Genomic DNA, 25,502 nt, shown 5'->3' with positions numbered 1-25,502 from the left:
AACAACCATCCAGCCTTAGATCCCGTTTAGTACAGGATTCCTGATTGAATGAGAATAACAACTTGGGGTCACTGTTGGGCTGTGTTTGGAAGTGGTGGGTAATTTTTTTGGCACAGCATTACATGTAGGACCACTTTTCTATGCAAAATGTATTTTTCACCAACCTTCAAGAATTACAACAGGCAGCTGAGGCAGGAGAATTGTCATGAGTTCATAGACAGCCTAGGATACTGAAATTGGGGGATATAGGGTGAGATAGTTTCTCAAAAATAAATGCACACCATCCCCCAAACAAACAAGCCACACGCTGGCCATGTGGTTCTTTTGACCAAGTGCTTCAACAGCAGTGAATTGTGAAGAACTACAGAAGTCAGTCACCTCACCACAGCAGTGGCCAGGGAATAACCTGCATTCTTGCTCTAAACACCTCTGCTATAATTTTGATGAAGGGTCCCCTAATGGCTTCATGTATTGAAGGCTTAGTCCCTGATGCAAACAGTGTTCAGAGGTGAGAATCTGAGGGACTGGACTGGGAGGGATTCAAAATCTGAATAGACTGGAAAGATAGAACTGTGGAAAGTGGGGGCTGGATGGAGGGCAGAACTCCGCTGTGGTTGTATCTTACACTGGCCACTTCTAGACACTGCTCCTTTTTGTTTCGTGGTTGCTGTGAGGTCAACAGTTTTCCCCTACCATACCTTCTGTCATGGTAAAAAGCTGGCAAACCACACAGGCCTCCTAGCTCTACATGAACCAAAATAAATATATTCAGTGAACTATTTTTCTCAGGTAATTATCAGAGACAAAGAGCTAACACATCTGACACCTGGGTCTGAACACACATACACACACACTTTCTGCCTCCTTCCTCTCCTCTCTCCCCACCCCTTCATCTCTTCCTCTTCCCTGGAATATGCATGCCTTTGGCTTACCTGGGGCTGATATGGGCTTGGCTGGCTGAGACATCAGCTGTGTACCCATCCAGCTTTCAGAAACGTCTGAGTCATGTGATTCAATGAGAGAACAGTAGGGATGTGGAGAGGCGTAGGGACTGCGGCACCAAGGACTCCGATTGGGTAGAGTAGATGGCCAGATTTCCTTTTCTCTGTAACAAGACAAAGACCAACTTGAAATCTAAAGGCATTTTATGCAGTGGCGTTAGTATTGGAGGTGTATTAGAAATAAAGCCTATTTAAAAACCCAGTGTGGCTGGAGAGATGGCTCATCAGTTATCAGCAATGGCTGCTCTTCCAGAGGCCCTGGCTTCAGTTTCCAGCACCCACACGGTAACTCCAGCTGTAATTCCCGTTCCCAGATGCCCTCTTCTAGCCTCTGAGGGTACTGCATGCACATGGTAAATACATACAGGCAAAACACCCATACACATGAAATAAAAAAATGAATCATAACAGTATTCTAAAAAACAAAGAGTATATCTTTTCTGGATCTTGTAGTCCTAGCATTGATCTTATCACAGCATTTGCTTGAAGAGGAATGAAATCCTGCAACTCTCTCCTCGGCTAGCTTGAGGACAGAGTTCTTTGGCATGTTTCTGTTTTCACTTGAGCCTGCTAAGCACATGGAGATAACATCATCTTTCCATTCCTGTACACTTTCCTTGCCTCAAATAGCACACAGTGCCAAAGATAAGGGCCCCAGTGACCTCATGATTATCCACCAAAAATATTACCCTCCAAAGTCTGTAATAGGTGTCTGTTCTCTCTACAGCGCATACATTTGTATGGGAGCCATGGCCAATTGACTGATGAACCATACATCTGCTCCTTCCCAAATGCTCAGTTACTGATGGGGGAAGAACTCAATAAATAGGCAAAATGAAGTATCCTTTACCTCACGAGAGAAGGGTAGATGTGTTCTATCTGACATTGCGAGGACTCTTTCTTTATTGATTCTTGCTTTTCCTTGTTCATGGAGGATGTAGATGTTGCTGTCCACCCGAACACATGGCTTTTCATTGTTGGAACCACTACTGAACATCTCTCAAATTCAATATCAGTCTCTAACTTCTCCCATGCTTGCTTCCAGTGGATCGGAGTATACCAGGCAATGGCCTAACAGAAATGAAGAGGTTCTCAATATAAAGTATTACTGGAGTTGTATGTGTTCACTGCCATAGCCCTCTTGCATTGTTACTTGGTTTTGGTTTCGTGTTTTCTTTGTGATAGGTTCTCACTCTGCAGTCTAGGTTGGTCTGGCGCTTGCTCTGTTGCCCAGGCTATTCTAGAAGTCATGGTGATCCTCCTGCTGCAGCCTCCAGAGTACTGGGATTAAAGGTGTGAACTTTCACACCTTAGAATTTATTTCTAAAATAAATTTTATTGTGTTAAGTTTTCAACATTAATTGCAGAATATGTATATATACATACATACATACATACATACATATATAAACATATCTGTGACAAGACGTAGTGAAATTCACTTTAGAAAGTCCCAGATGCAATACCATTTAAGTGCTTATATTCCGTGTGCCATGCATTAGATCTCTAGACTAATTCATGCTATGCATTTTCTTTGGGTATATACCAACAGACACACTTCTGGATTGCGTGTAAACTCTGTTGTGGTTTCTTTAGACAGCCCTTCCCTGAGCTCCCACTATGAAGAATGGATCTGCTCCCTCTGGATCTTAAATGCAAAACAAGGGCCTGGGAAAGTACCAGAAAGTACCAGAAAGCACTGCCTGCCATTTTGTGGGCAGCCATCTTTGGTTTGCTCCCTGCAAATCTGAGATTGTCTACTGTCATCACTAATGTGTTGAGTCTAGGGATTTTCAAAACAGGGCAAGATGTTGTCCGTCATGTATGCTGGAGTCATGTAGGATTCATGGCTACAGCTTACCCTCACTCCATGTCTGGTGGAACCTTAGTCCCATCTGCTTCATTCAACATGTGGACAGGAATGAAATTTCCAGGAAAACCTTTCTTGCAATTGTAAGGAAGGACTAGTTTCATTGAAGTAAGAATGGGAGTAATTTTTTTTCAGAACTGTGTGTTTTTATTAGGGTCTCATGTGGACAAAGTATCTCCTCACCTTCTTCTCACAGTGGATTTCTAACTGAAGAATGCTAACATTTTATCACAGCTGGGTTATTCTAACCAGATGTAACCCAAGGGATGGGGCAGAAAGTTTGAGATGAGTTCTGAAGAGGAGGCAGTCTATAGGAGATGGTGTGGTTTGAATCTGAAATGTCACCTAGTTTTGTGCTTTGAACATTGGTCCTCACTTGATGGCGTGGTGAGGCTGTTAAAATTTTGCCAAGCGCTATCTAGCTGAGCTCACTAAGGCCAGTTCACAGGCCTTGTGTTACCTCAAGCCTCTTCCTGTAAGTTCTGCATGCTTCTGCTACCATGATTTTTGCCCAAGTGCAAGAGCATAAGCAACTTTTGGGCTCAATTCTTTGAAACTGTGAGCCAAGATAACCCTCTCCCTCTGCACCTGTCCATTGCTTTGGTTGTGGAAGTGCTGTTTTAGTTTGTATTCTGTTGCTGTGATAAACACCATAGCCAAAGCGACCTGGGAAGGAAAGGGTTTATTTAGTGTACATGTTCCAATCACAGTCCATGATGAAGGGAAGTCAGGGCAGGAACTGAAGCATTGGCCATGGAAGAACTCTGCTTATTGGCTTGTTCCCCTTGGCTCCTGCTCAGCTTACTTTCTTATTTAACCCAGGCTTACCTGCCCAGTGTCAGCTCACCCACAGGGCCATCCTTGTAGACTCTGAAAGTTTCCCTTGCATCAGGGACTCTGTAAAGCCCCCCTTTCCAGTAATCTCTCTCAGCATTCTCCCCCTCCACCCACACTCAACCTGATTCCTCAAGTTCCCATGCCCACCCTCTCCCAGTCCACCTAGTAGAGCTCCTCTATTTCCCCTTTCTGAGGAGATCCATGTGTTCCCCACTGGGCTCTCCTTGTTACCTAGCCTCTCTGGGTCTGTGGATTGTAGCATGGTTATCCTTTACCTTACAGTTAATATTCACTTGGGAGTGAGTACATACCATGTTTGCCTTTCTGGATCTGAGTTACCTCACTCAGAATTTGTTTCTAGTTCCATACACCCATTTGCCTTCAAGTTTCCTGATGTCATTGTTTTTAACAGCTGAGTAGTACTCCATTGTGTAAATGTACCACATTTTCTTTATCCATTCTTCAGTTGAGGAGCATCTAGGTTGTTTCCAGATTCTGGCTATTACAAATAATGTTGCTATAAACACAGTTGAAACAAGTGTCCTTGTGGCATGATTGAACATAGTTTGGGTATATGCTCAGGAGCTGTATCATTGCGTCTTGAGGTAGATTGATTCTCAATTTTCTGAGAAACTGCCTTATTGATTTCCAAAATGGTTGTACAAGTTTGCACTCCCACCAACAATGGAGGAGTGTTCCCCTTGCTCCACATCCTCTTCAGCTGACATTTGTGTTTTTGATCTCAGACATTCTGACAGGTATAAGATAGAATCTCAGAGTCATTTTGATTTGCACTTCCTGTAGCTGAAGTTTTCTCCAGTCCTGCCTGGCCCACAGTCAGGGCTAATCTCTCTCACCCACCAGTTCCACAGCTGCTCAGACCCAAATGAGTAAACATATAAAGACTTATATTGCTTACAAACTGTATGGCCTTGACAGGCTTCTTGCTAACTGCTCTTATATCTTAAATTAACCCATTTCTATTAATCTATAAGTTGCTACATGGCTTGTGGCTTACCAGTATCTTTACATGTTGCTTGTCATGGTGGCGACTGGCAGTGTCTCCTGACTCAGCCTTCCTGTTCCCAGAATTCTCTTCTCTGCTTGTCCCGCCTATACTTCCTGCCTGGCTACTGGCCAATCAGCATTTTATTTATACAGAGCGATATCCACAGCAACTTCCCTGATCGCTAAGGATGTTGAACATTTCTTTAAGCATTTCTCTGCCATTTGAGATTCCTCTGTTGAGAATTCTCTGTTTAGGTCTATACCCCATTTTAAAATTGGATTATTAGGTTTTTGGTGCCTAGTTTCTTGAATTCTTTATATATTTTGGAGATCAGCCCTCTGTCAGATGTGGGGGTGCTGAAGATCTTTTACCATTCTGTATGCTGCCATTTTGTCCTATTGACTGTGTCCTTTGTTTTACAGAAGCTTCTCAGTTTCAGGAGATCCCATTTATTAATTGTTGATCTTAGTGTCTGTGCTATTGGTGTTCTGTTTAGGAAGTTGTCTCCTGTGCTAATGCATTCAAGGCTATTCCCCACTTTCTCTTTTCTCAAGTTCAGTGTATCTGGTTTTATGTTGAGGTCTTAATCCACTTGGACTTGAGTTTTGTGCATGGTGATAGATATGGACCTATTTGCATTCTTCTACACATTGGCATCCAGTTATGCCAGCACCATTTGTTGAAGATACTTTCTTTTCTTTATTGTAAACTTTTGGCTTTTTTGTCAAAAATCAAGTGTCTATAGATGTATGGATTTATGTCTGGGTCTCCAATTCAATTCCATTGATCAGTGAGTCTTTTTATGCCAATACCATGCAGTTTTTATTACTATAGCTCTGTAGTAGATCTTGAGATCAAGGATGGTGATACCTCCAGCAGTTCTTTTATTGTACAGAATTCTTTTAGCTATCTTGGGTTTTTTGTTTTCTGTATAAAGTTGAGTATTATTCTTTCAAGGTCTGAAAAGAATTGTGTTGGAATTTTGATGGAGATTGCATTGAATCTGTAGACTGCTTTTGGTAAGATGGTCATTTTTACTATGGTATTCCTCCAATGATGAGCATGAGAGATCTTTTCATCTTCTGTTATCTTCAATTTCTTTCTTCAAAGACTTGAAGTTCTTGTCATACAGGTCCTTCACTTACTTGGTTAAAGTTACATCAAGATATTTTATATTGTTATTTTATATTGTTTGTGGCTATTGTAAAGAGTGTTGTTTCCCTGAATTCTTTCTCAGCCCTTTTATCATTTGTATATGAGAGGGTTACTGACTTTTTGAGTTAATCTTGTATCCCACTGCTGGGAATGTCTTTCTGTATGTTGTGAATGTGTTTCTTTGATTGATTGATTGATAAATAAAACTCTGATTGGCCAGTAGCCAGGCAGGAAGTATAGTATAGGCAGGATAAGGAGAGAGGAGAATTTTGGGAAGTGGAAGCCTGAGTCAGGAGATGCTGCCAGCTGCTGCCACCGCCATGAGAAGTAAGATGTACTTTGGAAAGAAGGCTCTACTTTTGTTTCCCAGAAAACCAGAGGCTATGGATTTGTTCCAGATTAAGATACATCAGGTTTGACCAGCCAAGACCCCCTGAAAGATCTCCGATGACACCATGGCCCAGATGGTCCAACATCCAAAATGGTTTCAAGGCAACTGGCTCAGGCAATACAGCCTCATGGAATAATCCATGATCCTAAATTTTCTTTGTGTCCCCATAACATACAGCGCCCCCTTCCAGCAGGAAGTAGTATGAGAAGCTACACCCAAATTCCCAAATATACCAAGCTGGCTTTGGAGGTGGAACTGGCTCACCCCTTCTCTAAACCCAGGCATATTGCTAAAAAAAATGGTTGAGTCTTCTATCCCATATCAGAAGAGCCCTTTGGTGTGGGACAGAGAAAAACCAATATTTTTATTTAAAACAGATTGATTATAAATACAATCTGTTTTTAAACAAGAAAAAGGCAATATAGATATGATAGGGTAAATAGTAACAACTTGTTTAAAAATGTTTTACAATGCTATAGATTTTAGTTTATTGATACAAATTTAAAGTTAACTTTGTTATACTATATATATATATATATACACACACACACACACATTTATACTCTCATTTGAGGTATTATGTTTATGTAACTCATTTAGATTATAATGGATAATTAAGAAATACAGATTAATAATTAGTCTTCTATGATAATCAAACTTATAGTCATGTTAGTTTAGTTTTCTAGGTATATATAGATATATTTCAGACAGATAGGTAGTCTTCAAACACTTCAAAGACCTACAGAATATGACATTTAAAATGTTTTAAAATATTTAGACTTTCTGGACAGTGAGACATGTCTGCTCCTGGCAGCAGCAATTTACTTCAGAGAGGAGGATGAGCATCAAAGACACTCTATTGGAGTTTATCTTCTTCTTGGCAAAAATAGCCATTTGGGCAAGAAACTGTTCTTGCCTGGACTGCTTGATCAACTGGACATGCAGGACCCATAGGAAGGTGACCACTGAACTTTCCTTGGTGAAATGGTCCTTCAGGTTCCTGCTTCACAGAGGAAACTGCCAGAAATTCTACAGGACACTGAGAAAAATGACTGAGAGACTCTAGGCCTGTGGGCTGAAGACAGATGCCCCAACTTTACAGAGGAACATTAGATGATTGTCCAGGCTGCCAGCTGTCTCTGTCTACTCTTGCAAAACTCCCGAAAGTTACTTGCATCCTTCTCCCATTTCTCAAGTAACATTAAATCCTTCTGAGGTCTTTGATGTAGTTAAAAACTAGATAGTTATAATTTCCTTAGTTGTGATAAAAGATAAGTTAGATATAAAACCTTAGGCTCACAAATATAGGGTAGATAGGATATCTCGTTTAATTTTGCCAAATACAAATAGACTAGATATTATAAATAGACGAGATATTGTAACTGTAATTCTTGCTTGATAATTGCTTTGTTATATGTAAATTTACTATGTTAAAGTTAAAAGCTTCCTTTTAGAAAAAAAGAAAAGGGGAAGTGCTGTGAATGTGTTTCTCTGATTGATAAATAAAATGCTGATTGGCCAGTAGCCAGGCAGAAAGTATAGTATAGGCAGGATAAGGAAAGAGGAGAAATCTGGGAAGTAGAAGGCTGATTCAGGAGATGCTGCCAGCTGCCAGCTGCTGCCGCCACCACCATGAGAAGTAAGATGTAGAGACACCAGTAAGCCATGAGCCACATGGCAAGGTATAGATTTACAGAAATGGGTAAATTTAAGATATAAGAACTAGGTAGCAAGAAGCCTGCCATGGCCATACAGTTTATAAGTAATATAAGTCTCTGTGTGTTTACTTGGGTCTGCACAGCTGTGAAACCACAGGACTACCAGGTGGGAACACAGAGAAACTTTCCAGCTACATGCCACCACTTTACTAAAGGTGTTTATCAGCTGTAGGAGTTCCCAGGTAGAATTTTGGGGTCTCTTATACATCATATCATGTCATCTACAAACAGCAATATTTTGACTTCTTCAATTTGTATCCCCTTGATCTCCTTTTGTTGTCTTATTGCTCTAGCTAGAACTTTGAGTATTATATTGAATAGATATGGAGAGTGGATAGTCTTGTCTTGTTCCTGATTTCAATGGAATTGCTTCGAGTTTCTCTCCATTTAATTTTATGTTGGCTGTTGGCTTGCTGTATATTACTTTTATTTTGTTTAGGGTATGTTCTTTGTAACCCTAATCTCTCTAAGACTTTTATCATGAAAGGGTGTTGCATTTTGTCAAAGGCTTTGCAGCATCTAATGAGATGATCACGTTTTTTTTTTTCTTTCAGTTTGTGTATATGGTGTATTACATTGACAGATTTTCATATGTTGAACCATCCCTGCATCTCTGGGATGAAGCCCACTTGATCATGGTGGATGGTCTTTTTTGATGTTCTTGGATTCGGTTTGGCAGTATTTTATTGAGTATTTTTTGCATCAATATTCATGAGGGAAATTGGTCTGTAATTCTTTTTCTTTGTTGAGTCTTTGTGTGGTTTGGCTATCAGGGTGACTGTGGCCTCACAGAAAGAATTTGGCAATGTTCCATATGTTTTTATATTGTAGAATAATTTGAGGAGTACTGGTATCAGCTCTTCTTTGAAAGTCTGGTAGAATTCTGTGCTGAAACCATCTGGCCCTAGGCTTTTCTTGTTTGGGAGACTTTAATGACTGCTTCTATTTCCTTAGAGGTTATATAGGTCTATGTAAATTGTTTCTCTGATCTTGGTTTAATTTGGGTATGTGGTATCTATCAAGAAATTTTTCCATTTCTTTTAGATTTTCCCATTTTGTGGAGTACAGGTTTTTGACCTATGACCTAGTGATTGTCTGAATTTCCTCAGTGTCTGTTGTTATGTTCCCTTTCTTTGTTTCTGATTTTGTTAATTTGGATTCTCTCTCTCTCTCTCTCTCTCTCTCTCTCTCTCTCTCTCTCTCTCTCTCTCTGTCTTTTAGTTAGTTTGGATAAAAGTTTGTCTCTCTTGTTGATTTTCTCTAAGAACCAACTCTTTGTTTCATTGATTCTTTGTATTGTTCTCCTTGTTTCTATTTTATTGATTTCAGCCCTCAGTTTGATCATTTCTTGTCTACTCCTCTTGGGTGAGTTTGCTTCTTTTTGTTCTAGAGTTTTCAGGTGTAGTGTTAAGTTGCTAGTGTGAGATTTCTCCAACTTCTTTATGTAGGAATTTAGTGCTATGAACTTTCCTCTTAGCATCACTTTCACAGTGTCCCATATATTTGTGTATGTTGTGCATTCACTTTTATTGAATTCTAGGAAGTCTTTATTCTCTTTCATTTTTGACCCAGTGGTAATTCAGTTGAGAGTTGTTCAGTTTCCATGAGTTTATAGGCTTTCTGTAGTATGTGTTGTTGTTGAATTCTAACTTTATCCCATGGTGATCTGATAAGATACAGGGGGTTATTCCAATTTTTTTTATATCTGCTAAGACTTGCTTTGTGACTGAGTCTGTAGTCAGTTTTGGAGAAGGTTCCATGAGGTGCTGAGAAGAAGGTATATTGTTTTGTGTTTGGGTGAAATGTTCTATAGATATCTGTTAGGTCCATTTGAGTAACAACTGTTAGTTCTGTTATTTCTCTGTTTAGTTTCTGCCTGAATGACCTGTCCATTGGTGTGAATGGGATGTTGAAGTCTCCCACAATTAATGTGTGGGGTTTGATATGTAATCTTAGGTTTAGTAATGTTTCTTTTATAAGTGTGGGTGTCCTTGTATTTGGGGCATAGATGTTCAGAACTGAGATATCATCTTGGTGAATTTTTCCTTTGATGAATATGAAATGTCCTCCATCTCTTTAGATTAATTTTGGTTTGAATTCTATTTTGTTAGATATTAGGATAGCTACACCAGCTTGCTTCTTCAGTCTGTTTGATTGGCCAACCATCAGTCTTAATTTGGGTTTTGCTGATGACATTTCAGGAGACTGAGTAAGTCTCTTGGGTTCCATACCCTTATTTTTACAGTCAGTGAAAATTATTAGAAGTATTATAAAATTCAATTTAAATCCACAGGACATGGAAAGCTGAGTAAAGATTTATCGAGTGAGTTCCCAATACTAAGTGCATCAAAGGGCTGGAGAGATGACTGAGTAGGAAAGACAGCTGCTCTCCAGAGGACCCGGGTTCAGTTCCCGGCTCCCACACAAAGTGGTTCACAACCACCTGTAACTTCAACTCTAGAGAATACAACACATTCTTCTTTACTCTGTGGGCACACACACACTACACAGTACACAATCATACATTCATACACCACACAGCATACACTCATACACACACAAACATACACAGCACACACTCACATATACACACATGGCACACACTAAATATACACACTCAAACACACACACACACACACAACAGCACATACTCATACACACACACCACATAGCACACACACACTCACCACACAGAGCACATACTCACATATAAATGCACCACACACTCACATACACACACACCACACAGCACACACTAACATACACACACCACACATGGCACACACATACCCACACAGCACACACTCATACACACAGCATATACATAGCACACAACACACTTTCACATACACAGCACACACTCACATACACACACCATACAGCACACATTCACATATACACACCATACACTCACATACACATAGCATACACTCACATACACATACCACACAACACATACTCATACACACACACATCATAGCACAAACACATACACACACCATACACACAGCACACATTCCCATACAACACACACACACACACACACACACACACACACACACGTGAAATAAAATCTTTAAAAACTCACTCCAGCCTGTTGTACAGGCAGAGTTACCCAATACAGTGGTATAATGAAGTAAGAAGGAAACGCATATTCTGGTCAACACAGTGTGGGGTTAGTGGTGCCGTGGCATAGTAAATTTGTCTAGGGAAAAGAATAAAAGACAAGAATTTAAGAAAAGTCTGAAGAACATTTTGAAAAACAAACAGTGTTTGGTTGTCATAAAGAGGGCTATGGTTCCGTCCTACTGATATATCCTTGGCTTGGGTGTATAATTATGCTGGTACTGTACCAAGGAAGGCATGAAGCTGTCAAGCATTGGGAAAGAATTACAGATTTTAACACATTTAGTTGTTGCTCAAATTACTAAATGGTATTACTAATAAAAACCCTGAGCTAGATATTGGGGTAAATGCCCAAAGACCAGAGAGACCCAGGAACAAGCCACAGCCACGTCTCACCTCACCAACTCCATGAATCCTCTGACTGAAATCCTCTGAGTCCTCAGCCGAAAGGCTCCAGCCGAAAAAGCCTCTAGCTGAAAGGGACGCTTGTGCCGAAAAGCCTTTAGTTCCTGTCTCCTCAGGCCTTATATTCCTTTCTCCGCCCAGCCATATCATTTCCTGTCTCAACTTTCCTAGTGCTGGGATTAAAGGTGTGTGCCACCACTGCCTGGCCTTTATATTTAATCTAATGGTTTGATCTATTCTCTGATATTCAGGCAAATTTTATTGGGGTACACAGTATATCACCGCATTTAGTTTTATTCTGTATAAAGGATACATTTCAAATTAAGAGCATAAGCCCCTCCATTAGCTTGTGCAACTCCCGAGTGCAGACGTCAAGTCTTTGTGCTACATTCCTCGTGCATAGTTCAGCCTAGAGAATAGCTAGAATCTCAAGAAATCATTTGGATGAACAGCTGACCAGAGAAGGCTGTATCAGGTGCCTTCCTTATCCCACACTTCCCGTTAGCATCCAGAACAAAATCCACCCGACTCTGAACCTGCAGCAGCCTTGAGAAGCACGGGACAGATGCCACAATCCTGCTGGCCAGCTGTGAGCACACTGGGGAGGGACAGCTGCTGGTCCGCCTGAGGTGCTGTGTCGTTTGGGGGAGGCGATTCTGGTCATGCTTTGCAGAAAGTGAGAACAACAGAGCAGAAGAGGAGCACATGGGCTGGTTGCTCAGTGACAGCCACCGACCCTGACACTCACCTCGCCGTTGGACTTGCACAGGATGGTCGTGCAGTCGGGACTGGATCGGAACCTGTTCTGTTCCTCCCAAACAAAGTCCGTTGGTGGCTGGGGCTTTGCTTCCGACGCTGCTGCCCACACCTTTGAGAAAGCAGTTTGTTGCTGACAAATGCCACTGGGTTCCACTTAGATCCACAGATGTCACAGTGTTATTTTTATTAATCTTTCTGCACAGATAGGGTTTTCAGAGTCATTAATGGGAAAGGTGTCCTTGCATTTGCCTGGGCTGGGCTGGAGCTCCTGGGTACACATGATCCTTGTACTACAGCCTCCCAAGGGCCTGGAACTGTAAAGGTAGCTGTGCTTCTAAGTTGTCTTAAAATACCATGTAACACAGTGACTGAACACGATTTAAACAACCGTCCACTCCATGGCCTGTGGGCTGTGAGTGGCCCAGGATTGCTATGAATGCAGCCCAACTGCACACTGTAAACTTAGTGATAGACCTTTGAGGGTTTTCTCTTTGTTTTTGTTTTTGATTTTATTGTTCTCAAATGGGAACGTCATAGATGGCAGGGTCTTATCTCAATGTCATGCAAAACAAACACAATACACTCTTACAACCTACTGCCAAGTACTGGACACCCCAGGTTCAGAGAAACAGACCAAGTGGAGAACCGACTGACTTAGCTCCTACTCTCCGAGCCAACAATCTCTTTGCTTATCTTTTAAGAAAGTGTTTTCTTAGTTTAGAAACTGAGGACTTTCACTCTAGGGGACAAGCCAGAACAAGACTGGATACTAAACTGAAGAACGCTGTGGAGAGCAAAATATGTGCATCTGTCCTTCCACCATAAATCACAAAAGTCACATTTACTACAAAGACCAAGTATCTAAGAGGCCACTTGTGCCAAGCAAGCAACAGGCTGGTTAGAGGGAGCTTTCCTACAGGAACCTAGCTCTGACATTACCAGCTTACTGTGTCCCCAGCTCCGGGTATCCCCAACTCACCAAATTATTATCCCATGGTATTCCCTGCTCATGAAGTTCCGCTCAAGGTAGTTCTGACTCATAGTTTTTCCTAGTTCCTGATATTCCTGACTGATAGTATTCCCAACATACTGATATATTCTCAGTTCATGGTATTCCCAGCTCACAGTATTCACAGATTATGGCATCCCCAAAACTCACTGTATTTTCAGCTCACAGTATTCCAAGATCATGGTATTCCCAATTCACCATATTCTTGCTCCTGGTAGTCTCAGCTCATGATACTCCCAGCTCCTGGCCTAGCTTAAGGTATTCCCAGCTCCCTGTATTCCCAGGTCATGGTTTTCCTAACTCATCATATTTTTAGCTCATGCCACTCCAAACTCACAGTATTCCCATATCATCACAGTCTTAGCTCCTGGCATTTCAGTTCACAATGTTCTCAGCTTCCGGGAGTCCCAGATCATGATATTTCAAACTTACTATATTTACCAGATCACAGCATCCTCAGCTCCTGGAATTCTCAGCTTGCCATATTCTCACATTGTTATATTCCCAGCTCAAGGCATTCCTAACTAATCCTATCCCCAGCTCATGATATTCCTAACTGGCTCTGTTTTAGATAATGCGATTCCTAGCTCTTGGTTTTACCGGCTCACAGTATTCCCAATTCACTGTATTCCCAAGTCCTAGTCAAATCTTGGCATTCCCAGCATATAGTACTCCCGATGTGTTGTTGTTTTAGCTCATGGAATTCCTAACTCACTGTGTCTTTAACCCACAGTATTCCCAGCTCACAGTTTACCCAGATCATGGTATTCCCAACTCAACTTGTTCTCAGCCCCTGGCATTCCTACATTCTCAATTCACTGTATCTTCAACACATGGTATTTCCAATTCTAGGCATTCCCAGCCCAAGGGATTCTCACTAACTGTATTCTCAGGTCATGGTATTTCTAGCTTAAGGCATTTCCAGTTCCTGATATTCTTGGCTCATGGTACTCCCAGACTATTATTTCCAGCTCAAAGTATTCCCAGGACATTGTATCCCATCATTGTCTCCAACTCATACTATTCACACATCATTGTATTCCCCTCTCCTGGTATTGTTCCCAGCTCATGGTGTTTCCAGTGCACAGCATTCCTAGCTGATGGTATTCCTAGTTCCTGTTACTCCAAGTTTATGATGGTTCCAGATCATACTCACTGTCACTGTGGAACCGGCCTGCATGGTGATGTTGGCGGGGAACCGGTACAAGGAAACAGCATGTCCATCCACGTTCTGTTGGAGGATGTGGTTTCCGATTTCCACTTCTTTGTCCACAGAAGAGTTGACGAGCCTCACGAACAAACCCTTGATGTTGACATCAGCTATTTTAATGTCTGCAAGAGAACTAGAAAACAAGAAATATAAGGTGAGTTTGGATAGAAATGTCTTTGGCACATAGGAAGAACTCAGTAATATGGCACCTGCCTGTAACCTCAACACTCAGAACACAGAGGCAGGAGAATCACAAGTTCAAGGTCAGTCTAGTCTGTAGAGCAAGTTCCAAGGTAGCTCAGGCCTCATGAGAGCCCCGAAATGAAATAAAGCCCAATAATGACTAGATAAGCTATGACTGGGACTTGTGGCTTTTTAAAAATGATTTATTTGTATTTTGTGTGTATGGGTGTTTTGCTTGCATGCATGTCTGTGTACTACATGCATATAGTACTCATAGAGGCCAGAAAGGGGCACTGGGGATCATCTGAACTAGAGTTACAGACAGTAGCAAGCTGCCAGGTAGGTCAGGGAAACTGAACTAGGACTTCTGGAGGAGTTCCGTGCTCTTAACCACTGAGTCATCTCTCCAGCCCCCAGAACTTGTGTATTCTGCAACCTAGGAAAAACAGCCTGACCTATTGGTTCTGATCATTATCAGAGCAGTAATATTATCCATTTTACACAAAACAAAGGAAACCTAAAATGTGCTTAGGTGCCAGGGTGTAAGTGTTACAGGAAAATGTGATTATGGTTTTCTCTATTTCCTACTCTCAACAGAAGCCACTGTGACATCGAACATTCAAAAGGAAATCAAGGGGCTGGAGAGATGGCTCATTGGCTAAGAGCACTTACTGTTCTTTCAGAGGACCTGGGTTTGGTTTCTAGAACACACATGACAACTCACAAGCGCCAATAACTCCAGTTCCAGGGGGTCTGATGCCCTCTTCTGGCCTCCAAACACACCACATGCACACACATGGCGCACAGTCCTATGTGCAGGCACACACACATATGCATAAAAGTAAGTCAGTCTTAAACTACGGACGTCAAAAGTTGAAGCACACAGTTCTTTCTGGGTAAAGTGAACATGAAGATGAATAGCCACTGTGCATTCAAAAGCAATTCTGAAACGTGGTATTCTATACACAAGCAATGGCGTTTGTGCTTCTGATCTGTATTGAGACTGCAGCATGCTGTAAGGCCTGTGTTACTCACTTACACTTCCGCATTTTTCAGAGTGTCACGTGAAGGTCATGACTTCCCTGTGGTGAATTAGAAACAGCATCAATATTTCTCAACTGATTTCAATAATTCACACTGTTTACATATCAGTCAATATGAATATGTCAATAAGTCAATATGAATCAGTCAGATAAAAATAAAGCTGTCTATTTCTCCACAATTTCTTATCTATAATGCTAAATCCAAAAATGTTATGGAAATCTAAAAAATAATTTCTTCTTATACATATATGTATATGGTGTACATGTGTATGAATTTGCATGTTCACACGTGGAAGGCACATGTATTTGCATGTGGAGACCTGAGGTTGATGTTGGCTGTCTTCCTTGATCACGCTGCACCTCATCCATCGAGGCAGGAGCTCCTGCTGAACACAGGGCTTGCTGTCTTAGCCGATCTGGCTAGCCATTCTGGCTAGCCTTGCCTTGCCTGGGAGGTCTCCTGCCCTTACTTCCTGAGCTGGGACTGCAGGTGACCACTAAGCCAGAGCAGATCCTATAGGAACAACTATCCACACATCCCTAGTGGTACCTCTGAGCTCATCATTCTGACCAGCTGAGAACAGAACTGTATCACTGCCTAATCTGGCACAACATCCCTTTCCTCTTCATCCCATGACTTCCCATGACTACATTCTTCCAGTTTCCTCCATGTCCATGCCCTCTGTCTGTGTGGCCGCTGCCTTTAGTAGGCTCTCACCTCTGTGTGACACCGCCACAGCATCCTAACTGGTAGCTCCAGTCCCCCCCCCCCCCCGCCTTGAATTGCTCTGTTTAGCTCCCAGAGACATCTTTGTGCAGTCTCGACCTGATATGGTCATGTTCCCTCCTTCCCAGCATGGCAGCAAACCCTGTGTAGTCTCTCAGTTCCTTAAATCCCTTTCCACACTTCCTACCTCAGACTTGAACTGCGGCCATCGAGAATTCCTTGAGAGAGCATAACCTATGTGGCTGTACACATCTCTCAGGGCCAACACAAACGCTGTTCCTGCCTCTTGTTGCCCATGTCCTTGCCAACCCTTCTGAGACAAATCAATTCTTTCAGCATCATGAGAACAAAATGTCTCATTATTTCAATTTGTTTTCCCTTGATGTGGCCACTTAATTTTCCTTTTTGGTGAACTGCTGTTTCATACCATTTTAATCACTTTTCTATCAGCTGTTTTGCATTTTCATACTGATTGATAATATAATATTTAATATATGCACATACATCCCCAAAGGAGAGGCTACAACCCTCTCCCCTTTGGTACCCATCGGTCTCATGGAATCGGTTTGCAGTGGCTGGACACGAGGCTTGTGTAACAGTCTTACTAGATACCTCAGGATGTACCCCTTGACACTCTCATTGAAACCTGAGGTTTATCTGTGTCCTTGACCCTTCCCGAATGCCAATTTTTATTTCAAAATCAATCATGCCAATGTCTCTCACTGCTCAGCCCCTCACCTGCTAATTTCCAAGGATAATTGTTGAGTGTCTCCAAACCCTGGGCAGTCCTCCTAGTTCTGGCCCCTGACAGAGGCAGTATGGGCATGCACTCTCTCTCAAACAGTGGCTTCTCCTCACACACCCACCAGCATGTGCACATCTGCCTCATAGAGACCTCAGAACTTACATGGTCTTTTCTTCCTTCTCCTCTGTGTATTAGCATTTATGGCTCTGACTGATTTGTAGTCGCATCTTTTTTCTCATATTTCAAATCCCGGGATCCTGTGACATCATTCTCATCTTACTGGTACTGAACTCTGTGTGGGATGGTTTTATTTTCTTAAAGGTTTATATTTATGTGCACATATAGTTGCCTGTGTCAGTTTATGTGCATCATGTGCGTGTAGGAGCCCATGGAGGCCGGAAGAGGCACCAGATCCCCCGGAGCTGGAGTTACAGGCAGCTGCTAGCTGCACCGGGGTGCTGGGGACCAAACTCGGGTCCTCCACAGGAACAGCCAGGGCTCCTCACCACCGGGCCACCCCTCCAGCCCAGTTTTATTTTATTTTTTTATTTTTATTTTTATTTTATTATTTTTTTTTTAAATTTTTTTTTGGTTTTTCGAGACAGGGTTTCTCTTGTGTAGCTTTGCGCCTTTCCTGGAACTCACTTGGTAGCCCAGGCTGGCCTCGAACTCACAGAGATCCTTCTGCCTCTGCCTCCCGAGTGCTGGGATTAAAGGTGTGCGCCACCACCGCCCGGCCCCAGTTTTATTTTTCATAGAACACATTTTTGCTTCTCAGATTTCCTTTGTCTTACCTTATTTATCTGACAATTGTTTTTAAGCAGGTGAACAGGCTGGCCATTTCTTTGTAGCAGATATAATCAAATATTTGTAGTTGCTTTTTAAAAATCTTGTATGGTCAAGTGAAATTTTATTATTCTCCTAAACTCTGTTTCTGTGCACATATAAAAGATACATTTACTTGTCTGGAACAAAATGTTGTTTGTGCCAGGGAACCTGACTCACTCTCCTTTTGATATGAAACCAAATGCTACAAGAGAAGGCTTCACCCAGCGCATGGAAATTCTGAGGCAGCTGTTCACCTGCTGTCTCAGCCCTCAGTAGCTGCCCTTTCTCTTCCCCGAAAGCCTTCGCGTTTGTCCTTCTAGGACAGACCTTGAGACTTGTGCTTGTAATCTGTGGTGGGTGGAGCGTGGAGGCTGATGTGCCCATCTTCCTGTCCCCAGCTTTTGTACACACTTGATTTGTAAGGACACTGGGAAGACACAAGGCTATGCCAACAGGAGATGAATGTCACATCCCTTTCCTTAAGCATGGCTGTGTGTAGAGTCGGGTTCCTGACAGCGCCATGTTGCTTTTCGGCTTTCTGGTCTCTGCCACTCAGTGACTTGCTCTCAGTTCCTCTGACTGTATGTAACAGTCTCAATGATGTTACAAGTGGCAACCAAGTTTGTAATTGGGTGTGCATGGGGTGGGCAGCACTGTCCGGGGAAGCAGGGTGGTGTGCTCACTCTGCACTGGAGTCCTCCGGGGGCAGGAGGAGCTTTGCAGCCGCACCAGCTGTAATAGAGAACATATGTCCATGCACCAATTGTGGCTGGAGCCCATCTCAGTCCTGGGCTTGCCCTTCTGACTCCAAACCTACAGAAGTAGGAAACCCCTTGGGGACACTACTCAGCTTTAGTTGTCAATTTGACACAGTGTAGGGTCAACTGAGAGCAAAGTCTTGATGGAGGAATCACCTGTGGGCATGTCTGGGGGTATTTTCTTGATTATTAGTTCATGTAGGAGGGCTCAGACCACTGTTGGTGGCATCATTCCTCGGGGAAATGGTCCTAGGCTATCTAGGAGAGTCAGGTAGGCATGAGCCAGAATGAGCCGGCAAGCAGAGTTCCTCCAGGGTCCCTGCTTGCATTCCTGCTCCGACACCTGTCAAGGATGGATTCCGACCTGGAAGTATAAGCCAGATGAACTTTTCCTCCCCTGATCTGCTTGGTCAGAGTGTTTTATCGCAGTAACAGACAGCAAACTCTATCAAAGGTAGAGTTGGAGGATGGACAGGAAGGTCGCCCCTTAGAGTCATCTGCTTACCCCTAAAGTGAAGGAATAAGGTTGGCAGGGCTCAGATACAGGGGGTGCTCACTCACATGACTAGAGAAAGTTCTAATGGCCTCTGCACTTCATGTTCTGTTTGCCTACAATTTTTTCTTTTTTCCCTGTTGGCAAATATTAAAGTGATCCCCAGAGATGGTGGGTGGCTGTGGAAAAGAAACAGCAGCCTTGACTGAAAATGTCCCAACTGTGGCAGAACAAGAGGAATGGATATTCTACCCGACTCGACACAGCTGAGAACATAACAAACACAAATGTTCCTGAAGATATCGGGGTATTGATCCATGGCAAGTGGCGATGCCCAACAGACAGGGAAACAACGGATTAAGCTTATAAACGTCTCCAAGGAGAGGGGGCCACACAGAACCAGCAGGTTCTCTGACAGGGTTAGGGTCTAGGGAGGTCAAGACAGCTGAATATCACAGGCAGAGTAGCAGGTAGCAGAGAACTCCCTGCACAGAGGGAGCCCTAGGAGCTTTCGGTCTTCCGTGGACTCAGGGCTTGTTCAGCTCAGATGTGAACAAAACTCCCCAAGGCTGAAGGAAAAGACACTTGAAATGATTGGCAGGGGAAGCACCTAGAGTGCCTGTTCTCACCAGCCAGGAAGAAACCCTTCTAACCCTGGAGCGTTGCATACAGTCCCCAGGAGAGTCTTGGGACAGCATTGGGGAATGTTTGGTTTACATAAATAAAATAACAGCATTAGAAAAATGTGGCACAATTCCAAGTAGCCTAATATATGTTTGAAAGGGAGATTTGAAGACATAATTAATTAAACTTTTTCAAATTAAAATATCATAACGAGGTTCAACAATATTTTAAGTATAAAAAAATATTTTAAAGTTAGATCAAGGTACATCCTATCCAACCCTCACCAAAGCAGTGATGGGGCTGGGAGAGGGCTCAGTTGGTAAAGCGACTGTGGTCCTGGTACAAGGAACTGAGTCCCAGCCCCAGAACCCACGCAAAAAGCTGGGCATGGTAGTGCACAAGTAATCCTGCATTGGAGAGGCAAAGACAGGTGGATCTCTGCAGTTCGCCGGCCAGCCAGCCCAGCCTACGGAGCAAGCTGCAGGAAAAGAGAGACCCTGCCTATGCTTTAGAATCACCATGGGATGAAAAATATTAATAGATGTTCTCCCACCCCCAATCCCACCCCTACCACCAATAAGATATCCCATCTCAAAAACAACAACAACAACAACAAAAAACCAAGGTGGATGTCTCCTGTGAAAAATACCCAAACCTCCATATACACACGTGAGAGTGTGCCTGTGTGTGTGTGTGTGTGTGTGTGTGTGAGCACACGTACACACACACACAGAGTTGTATTTAGAAGTATTAAAAAGTCTTTCTATACTTTTGCCTTAACCACCACTTTTACCATGATAGACACTGAATGATATTAATAGAATGTTTCCGGGTGGCGGGACACATACTTAGGTTTCCTCTATCATCAGTTAAATGGCATAGAGGGCCCGAGCGACTGGAAACATGGCATAAGGGGAACTGGACAGGCTGCTTACCTGGTCCCTTAGGCTCTCAGACACCCTGTCTACATGCTTTGTGTTATCAACTTTTCACAGCTCAGTCTTGTTCAGAGTGAGCACAGCAGGGTTAAGAAAATGGACGAAGCTTGCTCCTTTTAGTCCCAATAACAACTTTCTTCCTGGTCAATTCTTTTATAGAAATTGACAATCATAAAATGGATCATTTTTATGTAAAATTCACTGTGTTCTTGTATTGAACTCAACAGCCTAGTAGAAGAAAAAAACTAAATCCATTGGGATGATTATCTAGCAATAAAAGGCCTGTGTGTGAGTGAGTGGCACTCTATGACCTGTGTGTTATCGTGTTCTCTGGAACCTTTGGAATATTCACATCCTGTGGTTGTCCCCTAGAAACTTTTATCAGCTGTTTCTAGTTGTTCAGAACACAGATGGTTATAGTTCAGGGAATTCTCAGGGGTTTTGGTAGTAAACAAATGAATCCAATAATAGCTTCAAGCTCTGCTTTGTACTGGTCTATGGCCTCAGCAGAAGATGGGAAGTTATTCAAATGTGTACCTGGATGTAAACTGGCCAACTTCTTCAAGAATCACAGAAAGGTGTTTGCTCACATCCTCAGTTTGGGATGAATATGCGGCGAGTCTCTTTGAGTCTCCAAACAAAGAAAGGAAATAATCCTCTCCATCCCCCAGAAGGAATGTATTGGAGTCAAAGCTCAGTAGGGCCGGTTTCTTTGGAGTCATGTAGCTTGTGCCTTTCAAAGAAATTGGACAAGCAAGTGAGACAGACATATAAATAGACACCAAAAGATCCAAGGGCATTATCTTTGCTCCTATGTTTACAGAACTGTGTTTCTTTTATAGGCTTTACTGCCCCTGTCAAGCTCAGTGAGAATTAGAAGCCTGGTGGAGGTCTATAAAATAGTGAGTATTTTCAATGACACCCTCACTTCCTAGAGGTCATTTAGTGTCTCACTTGTTCAGGGATAGAGTGGCACTGTTAGGGACTGTGCAGCCATCTTGGCTCTGGCATCCTTGGGGAGTTCACATGCCTTGCTCCCTCTCATGAGCAGGCGGGTGTTTAACTGATTATTTTGCTGCACTAGAAACCACTGTATTCATGAGTACACAATGAATCTGTGAAATTTGGGTATTATAAATACAAATATAGTCTTATTCTATTTAATGCTTGCTATACTGCCCAAATTAAAACCCTACCTTGTGTAACACTACCTTCTGCAAGGGAAAATGAGGACTAGAGGTAAATCATGTCTTTAGCTGGTACTGAGAAAATGATACCTATCATAGGGTAAGGGTCTTACTTATGTGACCCTGGGCCCAGAACCATCAAAGCATAAAAACAACTCAGATTTTGCTTTAGATTCTTGTATCTTTAACAAAACAAAGAAAGGTGAGCTATAGAAAGGAACAGATAATAGTTTTTTGTTGTAGTGATAGGGCTGTGCCTAGCGCCTCAGGCATACTAAGCACATCTTGAATCACCAAGCTGTATCAACAGCCCTGATGACTAAAGAGGGTTCCTCAAAGGATTTTGTTGAGAAGAAACACTAGAATTTAATTAGCACTGGCATCCCAGTGGGCAATAAATCTTTCTATTCCTTTGGAAAGGGTAGTCCACATCCTCCCTCACAGCCTGTCCTGAGGTACAGATGCTTGTGTTTGCAAAGAAAAGAAGGCACTAACCAAGCACTGTTGCTAGTTCCCTGAGGACCACAGACGGCATTGGACTAGTACAACATGTCCAGTGTATCCAGGCCTGAATTATCTGCAGAAGAATCTGTGGCAGCTCAAGACAAAGACTGCACCCCAACCTACCTCTTGCTATGCAAAGTGAAGCCACTGTGCTTTGATCCCATTATCAGGGGATTTTGCAGTTTAACCCAAACACAGAGCAAACACAATGATCTGCAGAGCACCAGTGAGGGCAACTTTTCCTTCTTAGATCTAAAGCTTGTGTTTGCATATTGAACACTCTGCATATTGGTCAAGGATTAAAGGCAGCAAGAATTTAGCAAGTATCTCTGGATGATTCATCTTAGTCACAAAAACGACGCTTACTGTGATCATTATGAGAGTCATTCATAACTGTATGTAACCTCATGCTGAAGCCTAGGAAAATACCAGAAATAAACAGAATATAGAGGAGAACCAGCCAGACTGTAAATTTCCATAGAGTAGAGGGAGTGAAGCATGCCACAGTCACAGACACACAAGTCAAACGTAGATTATTCTAGAAGGAGCTTACAGGTAGGCTAAGGGTTGCACATGTTGGCTATGTCCCAAGCTTAGCAGTGAAGCTGGCTTTTTAATCTCTACTCTGCAGGTGTGGAACATCAGAGCCAGGGCTGCTAAATCCCTTCCCTCCTCACTCTGTGGGAGGGCAGAACAGAGTCAGTCCTGTTCACCAGGACAGCCTCACCTAATCATGAGGAGCAGCACACCCCCACAGCACACCTGGCTCAGTTCCCTGCTGGTACCACAGTGTACCCACCCAATTCCCGCTCCTTTGTGTTCTCTTTGTTGCGCACCTTCTCTCTGCTGCTTCATCTCCTGTAATATTCCCCTTTTGATGTCCTTTCTGTATGTGAGCCTTGAGTCTACTGAAGGCTCAAAAGAAGATATTGCTTATCCTTTCTGTCAGTATTCTGCAAGTGGCCCTTCCTGCTGTATAGACACTGGACATTTTAACTCTGGCCATCAATGCAGCTCCAGGCATCTTAACCACAGGGATGGAGAAGACATTGCTTAATCCTTACAGCAATGTTCATCAGAAGGATCCTTGGAACTATACATTGGAAATTTGAGTTCTCCATCAATTCTAGAACATGTTAACAACTGACCCACAGATCATCTTGGTAGCTCTAGGCATCTTGATCTTTCTAGCAGCATCCAGTGAAAGGGTCCTTAGGAATACAAATGGCAAGTTTTAGTTCTCTACCAATTCTAGAACATGCTAACAGTAGACCCATAAGCCATCATGGTAGCTGCAGACTTCTTCCTTATGGAAATGTTGTATTTGGGCACCTGCATTTACATGTATTTCAGATCTACAGCCAAAGATTCTTGACCCCAGTCAACCTACTCTGCGTGTGATCCTAACACTGAGAAACAAACATCACTAGGAACAAATGACAATAACGCATCCCTCAGGCAAGGAGGCAAAGAAAGAGCCAACCAGAACATGCTGTGGGGCCAGTCTCAGATGCTCTTACGTACTCTGCTTTCCCAGGTTGCTGTCTCCTCGGGAGAAGCTCAGGATGGTAGATTTAGAAGTCAACCGTCCTGCTGATGATAAGGTTAGACCACTAGTCTGAGCACTAATGATCTGGTAGATGCTGAGCGGTATTTCATGGGAAAATGACTGTGACAATGGTATTGGTGTGCTATCCACATCTGCTGTCTTCGGGAAAAAATGGACTGAAGATGGCTGTTTTGCTGGAGTTATAATCCCAAATTTCTCTTCTCTTCTGTGTGCAAAACAATAATGAACAAAGTAAGAAAATTAAAATGTCTGGGAACAGGAAGCTCAAGATATTACCCAGGATTCTACTTGCTAAATATTACACAGTTAACAGAAGAACCTGGCATCCCAAACTGGCTCTAACTATGTACACTGACATTATTGACCTTGTCTCATTGTATATTTCATTTTTAAGTTAAAGATCAACAGATTCTATTGTTGATGGTTTTGAAAATTAAAAATCTATAATAATCAGTATAATGCCTGCAGTCAGGAATTTTAGGATTTTTTTCTTAGCTTTTCAATACATTTCTTTTACTCAAATCAAGACATGAGTATTTCTCTTTCCATTAGTGCACAGAAGAACTTAATGCCTGTTCACTGATATGGCCTCTGCCTTGATTCATGCAGCTGCTAAACTAACTTCCCAATATTGACAAAATTATGTGGCTTAGTCCATCCCCATCTCTCATGGAAACCAGTAAAAAGGAAAGAATGGTGATTTTCAAATACCGCTGTAATAAGTGACTTTTTCTAGGAATATGCATTTCTTTTTCTTTTTTTTAAATAAAAAAGCATTCATTAAGCCCCACACAAGCATTTGAATAAAGTCCCAAAACTATAGTATAATTGTCCCACAAGCTAAACTGCATGAATATGGTGGCACAGCTTACAAGTTTGTTAAAGACAATGTCTGGCTGGTTTTGTTCATTATGGTTTTTATGGGAACCAGGGCCTGGGGCTTCCTCCCCTACCATCTCCACACTGTCCTTAGTACTAGTTATCATATTTCTGATTCTTCACTCTGCAAATTCTTTCCCTGGGAACCTTTTATCTGGAGAGCTCTATCGTCAACACCAGATGTCGCTAAATGTGCCTCTCAGAAAGCACAAGCAAAGTTTTAAAATGTGATCAATGGCACTGGCTTTCAAATCTGTGTTTTTACTTGCCCAGTGCTCAGTAAGCTCGACCAGCTGAGAGTCTGCAAAGTGCCAAGCACTCACACTTGTCTGAGGACTCTCTGGAGTGTGACCATGACAACAGTGGGCAGTAGACTTCAGGGGCAAACAGTCTCCATACATCAATTCAGTGAGCCAGAGACAGGATTGCATGGAAGGACGTCTCCCTCCTGCTGTCCAGAATAAGCCTGGGAAGTGCTTCAGTGTTCCTCACATCTGGATTTCATTGCACACTGGCTGTGTCTTCTCAGTATG

At 42.5% G+C, this 25,502-nt stretch overlaps 1 protein-coding gene across 2 annotated transcripts in view; it reads right to left on the bottom strand.

The window, feature by feature from the left end:
- Nucleotides 1-25,502, bottom strand: part of Lmntd1 (lamin tail domain containing 1) — a 214,991-nt gene that overhangs the window by 6,483 nt on the left and 183,006 nt on the right. For both annotated transcript variants that reach the window (XM_037203992.1, XM_028891791.2), the window contains 6 exons: nt 24,045-24,295; nt 21,367-21,562; nt 14,437-14,623; nt 12,261-12,380; nt 1,852-2,072; nt 933-1,105 (listed from right to left, as the gene is read on the bottom strand). In XM_037203992.1, the coding sequence (XP_037059887.1) occupies nt 933-1,105; nt 1,852-2,072; nt 12,261-12,380; nt 14,437-14,623; nt 21,367-21,562; nt 24,045-24,295 (1,148 nt within the window). The remainder of the gene's footprint in view (nt 1-932; nt 1,106-1,851; nt 2,073-12,260; nt 12,381-14,436; nt 14,624-21,366; nt 21,563-24,044; nt 24,296-25,502) is intronic.

This window comes from Peromyscus leucopus, chromosome 3, assembly GCF_004664715.2.
Source record: "Peromyscus leucopus breed LL Stock chromosome 3, UCI_PerLeu_2.1, whole genome shotgun sequence".
Taxonomy (NCBI): domain Eukaryota; kingdom Metazoa; phylum Chordata; class Mammalia; order Rodentia; family Cricetidae; genus Peromyscus; species Peromyscus leucopus.
The sequence above is the reverse complement of the archived record's forward strand: the minus strand, read 5'-3'. Positions and strand labels throughout refer to the sequence as shown.